General features: G+C 40.6%; 2 protein-coding genes across 2 annotated transcripts; both read right to left on the minus strand.

Annotated features, from left to right (window-relative positions):
* Positions 1-257: 257 nt before the first annotated feature.
* LOC110949432 (cyclin-G2-like) lies at positions 258-6,569 on the minus strand. The gene is made up of 8 exons (XM_022191510.2): positions 6,373-6,569; positions 5,719-5,842; positions 5,468-5,605; positions 4,736-4,986; positions 4,529-4,607; positions 4,338-4,436; positions 3,653-3,855; positions 258-1,109 (listed from the first exon to the last, which is right to left on the minus strand). The coding sequence occupies exons 2-8, from the start codon at positions 5,839-5,841 to the stop codon at positions 998-1,000; spliced, it is 1,005 nt and encodes a 334-aa protein (XP_022047202.2). The 5' UTR covers position 5,842; positions 6,373-6,569; the 3' UTR covers positions 258-997.
* A 410-nt stretch (positions 6,570-6,979) lies between these two features.
* On the minus strand, positions 6,980-11,560 carry LOC110949401 (UDP-glucuronosyltransferase 2A2-like). Its single transcript, XM_051951255.1, has 6 exons — positions 10,812-11,560; positions 10,477-10,625; positions 10,181-10,312; positions 9,482-9,569; positions 8,759-8,978; positions 6,980-7,613 (listed from the first exon to the last, which is right to left on the minus strand). The coding sequence occupies exons 1-6, from the start codon at positions 11,527-11,529 to the stop codon at positions 7,328-7,330; spliced, it is 1,593 nt and encodes a 530-aa protein (XP_051807215.1). The 5' UTR covers positions 11,530-11,560; the 3' UTR covers positions 6,980-7,327.
* Positions 11,561-13,905: the final 2,345 nt, after the last annotated feature.

A 13,905-nucleotide genomic window follows, 5' to 3' on the forward strand; every position in this document is an offset into this window, starting at 1 on the left:
CTTTGGCGCCACAGAAATTGGATGCTGATGACGATGCAAAGGCTTACAGTCGATTGCTTTTCAACCATGTGTTTAACTAAATGATGCAAATTTCCCATCAAACGATGACTATTTTCCAAGTTATAGGCTCTTAAAGTGCATAACGGTGGCTTCTTTATCCCTAATTTCATATTTTTCCTTTTTTTCAAAATATAAAATAGCCGTAGCGGACAATTCAAAACACAGCCAAGTCAACTACAACAAATCAGAAACCCATGGTTGATAAAAAGTACTTTTTTTTTTTATTTGGAAGGATTATTTCTGACCTCCCAACAAATTTCAGATTATATCTGAATACATCACACTTTGTGCAGCATTCACAAAACATTTTTTCTTACTTTTATACAGGTTATGTACATTTTTTTTAAACATTTTGGGGTTTTTTTACAGTAAGCTTATCATGGTACACGTTCAACAACATCCATTCATCATCACAGAAGTCAACGTATTCATGCTTTTACAGTCTGCTATTTTCACACGTCGTCGTATGTCACATTAGGATAATACATTTGCATACATACTTTTGTAGAATACGGTATACATGTCTGGTAAGGAGTATAAAAACGGTTGTAAAAAAAAAAGATTGAGGATGTGCTAGTGTGTTAGCTGGTATTCAACGGTGAGTGTACCTCATGACCAACATCTTCATTGTGCTTCACCATTTTTCCTGGAATGTGTCGAGCTCGGACACAAACAAAAACACAAAGAGAACATCTCGGAAGAAAGGCATTCACATGTATTGCCATCAAGCTGCCAAAATACTGCAATTTTTCCATTTTTGCATCGTTACGATATGTTTGTTTTGACATCAAAAGAAACAGACGGTAAGCTGAACGAGCACAGGCACTTCATGAGAAAAAAACCTGTCACTTGGCAAAAATACGAAACACAAGTGAAATCTGTTACAATTCAGGGGACAAATACACATCATCGGGTGTTGCTGCACAACAAGGACTCGCTACTTTCTGCTTTTAAGAAAAGTGGAGGGGAAGAAGGCTCCTTCACCGTCGCTTCCTAAAGAGCCGTAAGGACTGTCTTCTCCACAGCTCATGTCCTCGCAGGAATCCTCGCTGAGAGACAAGAGGGGAAAGTTCATCATCAGTGCTGTGCTGACACACATTAAAAAAATCTTTCACAGGATAAGATAAGATGTACTTTATTCATCCCAGAGGAAATTATTTGGCCAGAATAAACAAAGGTTAGTGGAATATACACAATCACAAAGAGGCTAAAAGTAAAACAGAAATAATAAAGAATACAATATGTAAGTTTCTAAAAGTGTTTGTGTGAAGTGTCTCAGTGTGTCAAGTGTCCTAAGCGTGCAAAGTGTCTAGAAAAAAAAAGAATTCAAGTAAATAAGACAAATAACACAAGAACAAGATGCAAACTATAACTAACAAGAAGGATTAACAGAAAATGAACTGAGGCAGAGTAAACCGTTGTATTGCACTAGAACAATAATAACACAGATCGAGAGTCTACTAGGAAAGAGTCTGATGATAATGCACATAGAAAAGTTTGCTGATTATGTGAGGAATCATAAATAACTGTTCTAATAATACGCTACAACAACAGAACAGTCGACCTGGATGAGGTTCAAAGGCATCAATTTTACATCTAACACTGACTCCACTTCTTCAATTTGATCCCTTTCAAAGGTTACAGTAACTACAACTTGCAGGTGTCTAATCACACCACGACTACAAGAACCACAACACTACCGAGGCAGCCTCAACTACAAGATATTTCCTCCAAATACTAACACCACCATTAAGGTAAGAAATAAAAGCTCAGAACAGATATGAATCAAAGTTTAACTGGGGGATCCACAACCCATCTGACAGCGTGATGCATCTTTTCACTCACAGTAAATCTCTGGCTGCACAGCAACACCAGAGAGTTAGCCAAACTTTTCATTTGTGCCATTAAGATAACACAAACTTAACTGATCCCTCACCGGGGAAATTCACGTAGCTAAAATAATACGTTAAATACCTCAAGCTAATTCCATCTGTGGCTGGAGAGATCTCACTAAAAATCCAAATTTTTGTCACTAACATAACAAAAATTTGGAGTGTAATGAGCCTGGATATCTTGTCAGTAAGCATCTAAAATGACACAGTCCATCAGAAGCCACACTTACTTCCTCACTGTGCTGAGGGGGAGAGATAAATGCAAAACTATGGGTTCTAACATACAGATATTGTGGCTGCAATGCATCCTGGTCTATTAATAGCTATTCTGTGAGGTTTATAACCACTCATCGTGCTATGGAAAAAAATAGCTGTTTACAAGTGGGTCACTGTTTGCTACTCCACTGACCTACATGATACAGAAATACAGCACTGGGTCAACAACAGCAGCAAAGGAAAAGATAGTTATGGACTAGAGATGGATGTTTACCTTTGAAAATGTTATCTGAGCAAGGAAATGCATTTATTTTGTCACTCTGACCTCACGTGCTTTAGTGAGTAACGCTGAATGTGAACATGGTCATGTTTCTCAGGAACACTGCTAACAGAAATGCAATTATGCAGCTTCTTTGGGTATAGACAATAACGATGCTTTTTGTTTTTACGATATTGAACACTCAGTATTCTGCTTCTGTCACATTTCTACTCACTGTGGGCTCATTTTTCATTGCTTAAATTTGGGAAGCTTACTGATCGAACTGAGCATCACACTTGAGTAGTCTATGAAACATCGGAAAGCTGAAAATCCAACAAATGCTGATTTTTGTCTAGACAACACGCCTTTCGAACCTGCCAGTAGGTTTTGGAATTAAGAGGAGTACTTGACAAACAAAATAACTGTTAGTTGCAGCTCTAGTCCAGAGGGATAACAAATAAGTCGCCAGACTGATATGTTCAGGCTAGACCATCAGCAGTAGCTATTCAGGACAGGTTGACTCAGTTGTTCAGCAAAGACTTAACCAGAGATTAATCCAGTTCAACTTTACAACTGAACTTAAAATACCTCACCACTAGCCTAGCCCTGCTAGACCCATGTTCTGAAGGCACAAGGGTCTAGGGAGGGGATCGACAGGGAGGGAGGCGGGCTAAAAGGTTGTCTATCAAATCCCTCTGCAGCAATTGGGTAGGTATACAACCAATCAGCGCAACAAATAGGCTCCTAGAGCGCCGGAAATCAGAGGATGCGGTAGTTCGATGAAGCCTTATTTATACAGTCAATGGGTGAAGCTCAAGTATATTACAGACATATTAACAGAAAGATTATTCAGAGTCGGTGCTAATGGAGCTCAACGACTGTTGCCGTTTTTGTTGTCGACCCTGGCAGAGAATTAAATTCGTTGCCGTGGGTTGTCTAGCGCGGCTAGGCTAGTTGTTTCCGCTTGTTTCTGTCAGAATCGTCGCGCCTCTGTCGTCACTTCGTTACGCCCGCCTTCTGACTCTACACTTCATGGTGATTGGTCTGGCCAGTTTTAGGAGAATCCAGCCTTGAGCCTTATGGAGGGTAACTAGACCCACCCTGGCAGAGAATTAAATTCGTTGCCGTGGGTTGTCTAGCGCGGCTAGGCTATCTCACCACAGTACGGTAAGCTAAATCAGATGAAACTTCAGCATGAAGGAGAGAAAAAAACAGGACTATTAACCTCTCACTCTCATCCCAGCTCCTCTCAGGAATAGTTGGCAGACCAGGTACACTGACGTGACTGGCCTGAAGATTCTGTGCTGTTCTCCGGGACACGATCCAGACAAGCTTTTTGTTGTCTGGTTTATTACATTCACTCGAGCGGTACTCGGTCATGCACTTGGCCACGAGTTCCTTCCAGTGGATCAGCTCGCTGCCACTGATCTGTGAAGATGACAAACAGGAAACATCTGAGAAACAGCCCTAAAATATGCTGCCATCAACACATCGAGAGTTTTTCCACACACTGGAAGTGCACGTGACATCGCTCTGTCACATTGTGCAATTTCAACATGTTCCAACACGTTTCAAGACTTCTTCATGGAAAGACAGAAACCTAAGAAATACTAGCATTAGAGTCATAAACACACAAAATTTGAGCATATTTGCCACATTGTGTCTTTCTAGTCTTGAAATACAGCTTAGTGCTAAAATATTTTGGATCCAGTCTGACAAAATAAGTCAGTAAGCATCGGTATTGGTTTGTCAAAAATGAAAGATTTCTTCAGACAAAATAAGGAAATAAAGGCAGAAGCTGGGATTTGTGTTGTTCCCTACATGCAGACATTTCACAGATCAAACAATATTGTCGAACTGAGAAACTGATGAGATGTTGCCGGAGCAGCAGCACCCTCCTCTCCTCATACCTTTAGATGTCTTTGGAATTGCTGGACAATCTTCATCAACATCGCCGCCTGAAGGGCTTCAAACTCCTGAGCAATGAGGGACAGCGCCAACACTGACGGCTGTGAAGGAGAAAAACAGCAAAACAATTAGTCCCCAGGCTCAACGGGAACGCCGCTATGCTCTGAATGTGTCGCCTGAGAACAATCCTTACTTTTGCTTTAGAGAAAACAAGCCGGCATAAGCAGGCTTTTAGCTGGGCTTCCAGTCTCCCAATGCTTGGGATCTCCTCCCTTAAAATATAGAGGGAATCCTACTGTGATCCGCCAGTACAAACCGCATGAATCTATTTGACCAGCTCCAATCAAAGTGGTGCAGAACGTCAGCAAGACCAACAAGTGACACCAAGCGTAAGGCTCACCTTGCAGCAGGCAGGGATGTGAAGGCTTCGTAGTAGAGGTGTAGAAAGGTTAAGGCGGTCACTGCTTTGGGCTCCACGCTGAGCTTCTCTGAGATGATCTTCTCCATGCGACACAGGTCTGACACAGTGAACTTGCTTTGGCTGATGCGAATGAGTTCTTGGGTGGGTGCGACATTATTCTCTTCCTCAACCATTTTGGCAGCAATGTGAAGACAGCAGACTCCAATGCAGGGCAAGTGTTTAGGCTGGACCTGTCACATTAACATGGAAATGCGTGAGTCAACATCTCATGACTCGAGGTCAAGCGAGATCCTTGTTGCCGTGCTTTCTTCTTATTGTTGACAGAAACTACAGCTGAACAATTAATCGAGCTGAAATCAAAACTGTAATTTGAAACAATTCAACTAGCAAATCATAAAATTTGTGAGTTAGGATACCTCGTGCAGTGCATGTGACACAGGAATTAAACTGATGCGTCACTGGGTTTACAAATTCATGCCATCCTCTGTGTGATAGTCATGATTTTAATAGCTCACGATAATTCTCTGTCACATGTTTGAAATCTATTACACAGTGAACACTGAACTGAAACGTCAAAAAATATTATCACAAATCAAGTCCTAATTAAATATTTTCTCCTCAATCATTCAGCCCTAAGATTCATGTGATATTACATATTTAAAGTTTTAGACAACAATCAAAATACAAAACAGTTACACCTGAAATTATTACCTTCATAATGGTGAGAAATCTGTCAAGCATATTGACGGCTTGAACAAAAGTCTGGGTGCTGTAGCCAAAAAAGCTGGTCAGGCTCCACAGTTCTTCTACTCGGACGTCTCTGCATTTTGCAGAAACTCCGCTGTGGTTCTGAAAAAGCATCATTATATATTAGAAAGACATCACTGGATGCAGTGCAGATTTTAGCAAAACCATATGCGTGTGCAGACAGCCAAAAATGTGAAAGTGGGTCAGGGGGTTACCTCCGCAGAGGCCGACTCCATCAGCTTCAGGCCAGTCTCCTTGGGAAGAAAGTTGTACTCTTTGGCACAACATGATTTCAGTTCCTTCAGGACCAAGCTGTCAATGCCTTGAAGATCCCTCATCCTGGAAAACAACATATTTCAACTGTTGTGCATTGAAATCCAAGAGAAATCCACACACCAAGTATCTCCTATAGGCTGAGGAGAAGAGTGTACATAAACGTTGTCTCTTAAACCACACCTACTGGGTGTCAGGTATCCTCCACTGCCCAGAACCTACAAATACGTGACTTGTTTGATAATTAAACCACTGTTACAATATTGTGAATTTATTGGAGTCATGTGTGAAGACATGCTAAACAAAAACAGTGAGGCAATCTCTAAATCTCGAAGCCGCTGTTTGAGCTAACCGTTTACTAAACTACAGAAAGTAGGTCAACTAGCTAATTCTGACTGGGACTTTATTACACACTTCAGAGGATGTTTAATTAACATATATACGCCGTTAACTTTATCGAACTCTTGAAATATGAAGTTCGGATAAACAACAGGCTCAACAAAATTCCTAAAATTCAAGGTGTCACTGTGGGCGTCACTCACACAAACAACCTCAGTTAGCTAACTTAGCTAGCTTGAGCCAACAAACCGTCTTACCTTGTCCAGAAGCCGAAGACTGCAGGACAACAACAGCTCAGCGACTGAACTATAAGCTCCAATTCTTCATGTTTCCATTTTGATTACGATTGTGAGCAGCGTATGTGAAGAATTTAAATATTGCTCCCTGCGAAAAAGCAGCGGCCGCCCCGAATAAACAAGTTACCGCTAACCAGTCTTCAAACTACGAGGACCAGCATGCACCACGGCGCACGTTTGGCCCTGCGCGGTTACGTCACGATAAAATGCAGACAGTAGATAGGCGTTTGTATACAGAAGTGAGCTACCTACTGGGCAGTTGAGGGAAAAATTAAGGGTGAGTTAACTGACAGCACTTAACTGTTTTATTCCTCATTTCAGTGGTGTAAATTCTTGTTTTTTGTGACATTTTGGACAATGTTGGATTGACTGGTCAAATCTGGACTAGACTGCCCCACAACAATCACATTATAGTATTTCTTACAATATAAGCCAAAGTGACTGCAATCGGTCTGCATCAAAATTTCAATGGCTTGTCCAGGATATTTTTGGATACATTGTGAAGGAAAATATGACAAATTGTTTATCTTTACGAGGTTAAACTCACAAAAGTAGTTCATATTCTGAATCTCTGAAGCTCTCCAAAACGTTTTAATAGAATACATCATACGTAGAATTCAACAAGGAGGGCCACTTATTCAATCCACTAACATCATTTTGTGTTCTCTTTTCTTCTTAAATTCAACCAGTGAACATTCAGAATTTAATGTCAAATTGACATCTGTTGCAGTTATACATATTAGTACACCTGTCAGAAATTAATATTTAAAATGGCGAACCAAAAAATAGATTTTAAAAAAGACTTTCAAAGTGGCAACAAATTCGCAAATCCAGGTTACGTTACATGCTTTTATACCAATATACATCAAGTTATTCACACATTAGTTCTTTATCAGTCACACTTCTCTTCAGTCCATCACTCAGCCTTTCTCTTTATCTTTCCTTTCCTGCCACAGCACCTCTGGAAGCAGAAGCTGCAGGTCTTGACAAAGAGGAATATCAGGAGCAGAACTATGGTGAGGAGGAAGGCTATGACATCCAGGCTGTGATACTGGTACCAGGTGAGCTGGTGGGCCTGGACCCTCAAGTGCTTTGCCCCTTTGTTTCTCATGGTGAACTCAATCCAGAACACGGACTCATCCAGGGCACTCATGGGTCTGTCATGGTGGATACTGGACAGTCGCATAGCATTTTCCTTGTACCTGTCAATGTATAGAGACAAATACATATTATCACACTGTAGTTTTAACTTTTATCAAGGTTGTTGACCTTATAAAAACGAGAGATAAAAACAGGGATGCATGTTTTATTTTGTATTTTACAACTTAACTTTCTTGTCGATAAGCAGTTATATGAGGAGGTAAAAGCCATCCCATGATTTTATTGTCTTCATGTGACGTTTGAAAGTCAGTGGTTTGAATTGAAGTCAGGTTTATTGTTAAATACACTTAAAAGATACAGTTGTACTTTAAAAGTTGTACAATGAAATGCATATGCCCTGGCTCTCTCTCAGCTCTTAAGAGTAACAGTCAATATAAACAAAAATTACCCATAATAAACAGGACATTAAAAACAACAGTAAACATGAAATCCCACAAATTTTTGGTAACCCAATGTGAAAATGTAAATGGCCGAATGTTCAGTAAATAATTACTTAGTGATAAAAAAAAAAAAAAACTGTTTTAAGGTGTTTGGTCTGAATTTATTAGTCATTCTTCTGAGGGCAGGAATGAGGCCAGACCATGTGCTGAATGGTTGTCCTCAATAATACTTAGTGCTTTGCTCTACAATGGGGCATCAGTGTCTGAAATGGTGGTCTTCCTATAATGACCAAAGCAGATTTTACCTCCAGTAAAAATGCTCTCTATGTATCCTAATGGAGTCTGACAACATTCCAGTTTTATCAAGGTATCACAGAGAATCTGAATGACCCCATTGGTGCTTAAAGACCAGGAAATGAAGTCTGAGATCTGCTGTCTCAGAATCTAAAATTATTGATGATGTAGACTGGTGGCTGAACACTTTGTTGTCTTGACACCATATAGATTGGTCCCTCTGCTTCCTGCAGGCGTCCTAATTGTTGTCGATCAGTGGAATCATTGTGGTGTTTTCTGTAAGTCTCATAATACTCTTATTGTGATACTTGGCAACGCAGTCTTATGTGAACAGACTCTAAAGTGACAGACTGTCATGTCATGTCAGTCACTGCATTAGACCATGGTTCCTTCAGAGCATGTTATCAATCCGACACCTTTATTATTAATGTGAACACTCCAAAAACACACAAAGAAAACAATGTTTCAATACCTTTAATGCTCTAAAAGTGCAGACCTGTAGGAGAACTTACGATTTGTCATTGATGACCGTGTTGATGGCATCTGTCAGATCCTCACTCTTCATGAAATTGAAGTCCAGGGCAACTGCAGCCCCTTTAGCCTTCATGTGGACCAAGTTGTCTGGCTGGTCACCAAACAGTGGGATGCCCACCATTGGAACACCGTGGTAGATGGCCTCGTAAATCCCATTTGTGCCTCCATGAGTGATGAAAGCTCTGGTTTTAGGGTGACCTGATTTGTGGCAGAAATCATGAAACATGTATTATTACTGGAGATGACCAGAGGAGTTAGACAGAAATAGATTTGCATGTTCAAATAAATACTTGACTTGTGCAATAAGATAACAGATCAGAATCAACTAAACTAGGACAAGGGTTTACACGACATGCAGTATTTAATCAAAACAACATTTAATACTGTATGAAGAACCAGCTGTATTGTGCTCACATTTTTATGCTAAAGCAACAAGTAGTATTTTAAATTGCATTCAAAGCACAGAGTAAATGAAGGAAATGCCCACAGCTTCAAAAAAGCAATAAGTTGGTGTGGGGGTGGAAGTGAGACAAGCCCCAGGTACACTTTTAGCAAACAGCAAACACTTTGTTAAATTGGCAGCATCACTGTCAAAGTTGTGATTTGATTGTTGGCATTTGATTGTGTGAACGTTGTATCTTTTTCTGATGGTAAAAACCGAACAAACAGTTATTACGTTTTTTTGTACCAAAGTTACTCACCCAGTAGGTCGTTCTGAGGGATCCAGTCATATAATTTGGTGTTTTGACCCAGAGTTTTTGGTTTTTCTCCACTGTATCTCCACAGAACCTGTAGACAACAATAAACAAAGTCATAACATCACACAGCGATAACATTGTCATCATTCACTTTATAGCTTTGGATTAAATAATCATCATTTATGATAACATGTTTTCAATGTACATATAGAATATTGCCAATGTTATGTGATTCAATCACTTGTTTTTAAAAAATAACGCTTTTTTCAATTGTTAATGCTCTTTTATTTTATATTTGTATATCTTCTGAATTTTGAACTATTTTTTAACGAAATATTAAACTCATTTGAACTCATTAGAATTGTCACGGTGACAAACCAGAGCTGATTAATTCTTCAAACATGGTAGTAACAGAATAACCCTGGGGCTCCTCTGACCAACCGAATGAGGATCTGAAAATGGAGCTAAATGATGTCTACAAAACAGGGAAGATTTTTAAAATATCAAAGCACTTGCAGCTTGAAATTTCTTAATCTTGCAGTCAGCAGTAATGTATGGAGGTCCATAGTTAACTGACTGAGACATTTGAAAGCACTGGGTTGAGTTCTGCACTGACTCTGTAGCAGATGATGCTCCATCTATAAAACAGTTTGAGGGTTATTGAAGGTGGTTCCAGTTGGCACAGACTGATGGTCCTCTGACCTTTTGAGGGATCTGAGCGAGGCCTGCAGCTATCATGTTTGCCTTCTCTGTGGTGATGTTCTTGATCATGGATCCTAATGTGAAGACCACGATGCCAGCATCTCCAGAACTATTGACAAATTGTTCCATTTCCTGTCAGAAAGAAGAATATTCTCTATCAGTCAGTCAAACAGCTGTTTACTTTTTCTTGCTCAGCGTTTTGACTGCTGGCTCTCTTCATTGTTTAAGTCAGGAATACTGTACAGCTGTGTTGTAATGACAGATTAACAGGCTTGTAAAAGTGGAGACAGCCCTACCTTTGATAGAGGTTTAGCAGGTCTGCAGTGGATCCCACCAACATATTTGAAGTTGGGGAGGAGAGGACGAGGGAATTCAAAATCCCAGTAGGATCTCAGTAACCAGATGTCTGCTCTACCTGCCACTTCACAGGCACTGGTGGGTGTTCCTGTTGCATTGCAAAAGAAATGGATTATACAGTTTCACCAGTGCTTCAGAATGTACAGTAAATGTTCTCATAGTATTTTATACCATGTGTTAAATATAAAATCACTGCAGTTCATCCAAAGCAATTCTTTCATCATTAGACTTAATGTGATCCATGCAAAAAGTGTGTTCTTGCTCAGCTTCTCACCTTTGACTTCAGAGTAATATTTATCTATTTCTTTCAATATGCCGTACTTCATCACAACGTCCTGCACAGTGTAGAAGAGAACGTTCCATATTCTCTCTGAGAAATCCATCCTGTCTGTAAGTTTGCTTGTAGCACCAGGAACAAAGGAAGGTGGAGCAGGTACCTGACCACACAGCCTTTCAACACTATTAGCTGTGGAAAAGCGCAAGGAGAAGACGAGGGGGATGTCCAAAATGTCTGCTACTAAGTCACTGCCAGGGTAAATGGGGTCAGACAGGAGAAGGTCATAATTTCCCTCCTTCAACTTCTTCATGATGGCTTCTGATTTCAACACACCGTCCAGTAACGTTAAAACAGTCTGCATCTGAGTCTTCATTAACTCTGAAATTCTGAGGTAAATTTGCAAGTAGCTCATATGATCCATCTCATGTAGGAAGAATTGAAGGAAGTTGTTCATTAATTTCTTCATGTCCTCCACTGAAACAGAGACATTGAAGGGTTCGTAGCGAAAACGGGAGGGTTCACTGATGTTCATGAACATCGATGAGCTTGGGACCAGGACCGTCACCTGGTGTCCTCTGTCGATCAGCGTGTTCAGCACCGGCTTCATGTTAATCCAGTGGCTGCCTTCAGTATACCACACTAAAATATTTCCTCCATTTACACTCCAAGTCATGCAAAGTATCAGCAGGACACATGCAGAGAGACGCAGCTCCATGGTGGCTGCTGTTCAGTGGGAATGGCAGCTGTGGACAGATCCTTTATCAAAGGCTCTCATTTAAGGGTAATTATTAACCAGATGTTGACCTATGTTCCACCTTGTTCTGTATGACATATGAGATAGGTAAAAGGTAATGACTATAAAGGTGACAGCATTACAAAGCAACAACATCTAACCTGCAGTCATTTTTTATAACCAGCAACTTGTGGTGTCAGGATGTGTGCATGACTGAGAAAAGATGACCTTTCTACCTGTAGTTGGATCCTCAGTTTCCTGTTGTACAGGCAGCAGAGAGTCTGGGTATGCATTCTCACTGTAAGAATAATCTCACTGAACGCAGGATCCCCTCAAGGCAGTGTCTTGAGTCTACTGCTGCTCAATCTTTTGTCCGTGACTGCACTGTCAGATTCAACACTAATTGCATTATAAAGTTTGCTGAGGACATGACTGTAGTGGATCTGATCAGCAACATTGAGGACTGTATGACTGTATGTAGGAAGGAGGTCAAGCAGGTAACACCATGGTGCAGTTCGTGCAATCTCTGCCCTAATGTTGACTAAACAAAGCAATTGGTGATGGACTTCAGGAGAGCCAGCTCCACCATACGCTGCTGACCATCAGCTGCACCACTGTAGTCAGCAGCATCAAGTTTCTGGGGGTCCACCTGGTGGACAATCTTCACTTCACGACCAACACTATACCCATTGTTAAAATGGACCTCCAGCATCTCCATCTCCATCCCCTACGGCGTCTGAAGAAGACAGACCTCCCTGTCCTCCATCTTACCACCTTCTTCAGAGGCACCTTTAAAACAATTATGCCTTATGGCCTCACTTCGTGGTTCAGCAGCTTTAAGCCAGCAATGAAACATCAGCTGAACAAGATTGTAAAAACAGCCAGCAAGATAATTGGCACCCATCTCGCCTCCCGACTGGAGATCTACAACGAATGCTGCGCTCACAGGGCCACCAATTGGTCTCCTTTGATCTTATGTTCATCTGCTATTATTCTAGTATACTTAGAAACCTGCATTCACCAAGCACTTAATTAGAAACACAGAAGAATTCATTGCAGGCCCTCCCTTTACTCTTGAAGCAGCCTCGAGATACAAGATGCATGATAAAAGTTTTGATGCATTGGGGTTTTGAAACTTTTTCAGTACCAGGTGGAGTGGAGACCCGCTACAGCTGCTGTGAGGGAGTCATGGGAACCCTTGGATGTTCAAGGTAGAAAAGACTGAGAGTTGAATACATTTCATGAACTTCTTTCAAGTGTACCAATTTGGGTTTTGCTTTGTCATGACCATTTGCATGTCCATGATTCCCTCAGCCTGTATGGGTTTGTATCTACTTTCTCCAGATGTCCCTCAAACACCAGCTGTTTTTTTGTTCACTGTGTAATTTTTCAGCTTATCTTAATGTGTGTATGTATATACACTAAATTTAGGAAGTAATTAGGACTACTACTAATACTGTGCAAGCTGCACATATGCCTGACATCAGAACAAACATTAATCAGTGGCTCTGTGAATGGAGATTTAATATTTTGAACAAACAGTCAAGGCAATATATCATGTTGTTGTCTGTCTTTATAGTGTTGTATTTTCCATGGTTTGGAGCTATCCAGAGTGACAGTGGTCAGCTCTAGTCTTCAAGTCGTCTATGACACATTTGTCAGATCTGATAATGAAGTTATCGACTATAACACCAGGTACGTAATGTAGTTATGTTTTTGGCTGTTTGTTTCCTCGTCTTTTCTTAAGCAGAAACATTCACTGTGTACCAACTTAAACTCTACCTTCCCCCTACTGGCAATAAGATTCTGATAAGAAACCTGGCAAAGATCCTGATAAGAAATCTGGCGAGTTGTTCAAAGCTGAGCACTTGTACTGTATTTTAATGAGGACATAAAGTGGCAGTAAAAATTCAAAATTCATCGAAATATCCTTGCCACTATATGAAAGTTACCAGGTGAATAAAAATAACTAAAATCTCCTACTACTTTGTTTATCAGTATGTTTTTAATCAGTCACACTTGTCAAGGTTTTCAGGCATCAGTGAGGAAGATGTGAAGGGTAACCACACCTCCATTAGAGAGGTCCAAGAGACCTGGTTGAGCTTCATCAACACCATTCTCATTGGACACACCCTGGAAACAGACCTCTGTTTACTGAAGGTGACCACTACAAACTTTGAAGCAGCATTGACTTGTTTTGCACAGCTGCCTTTGCATATGTCACATCTTGCACAGGTGACTGAATATTAAATGACTAGGATTGGATTGGGAAAGTTGCACACTGGTTGGTGGTTAACACTGTCACATTGCAGTTAGAAGATCCCAAGTCCCTGCCCTGGCCTTTCTGCATGGAATTTG

The sequence above is a fragment of the Acanthochromis polyacanthus genome, chromosome 7 (assembly GCF_021347895.1).
Source record: "Acanthochromis polyacanthus isolate Apoly-LR-REF ecotype Palm Island chromosome 7, KAUST_Apoly_ChrSc, whole genome shotgun sequence".
In the NCBI taxonomy this organism is placed as follows: domain Eukaryota; kingdom Metazoa; phylum Chordata; class Actinopteri; family Pomacentridae; genus Acanthochromis; species Acanthochromis polyacanthus.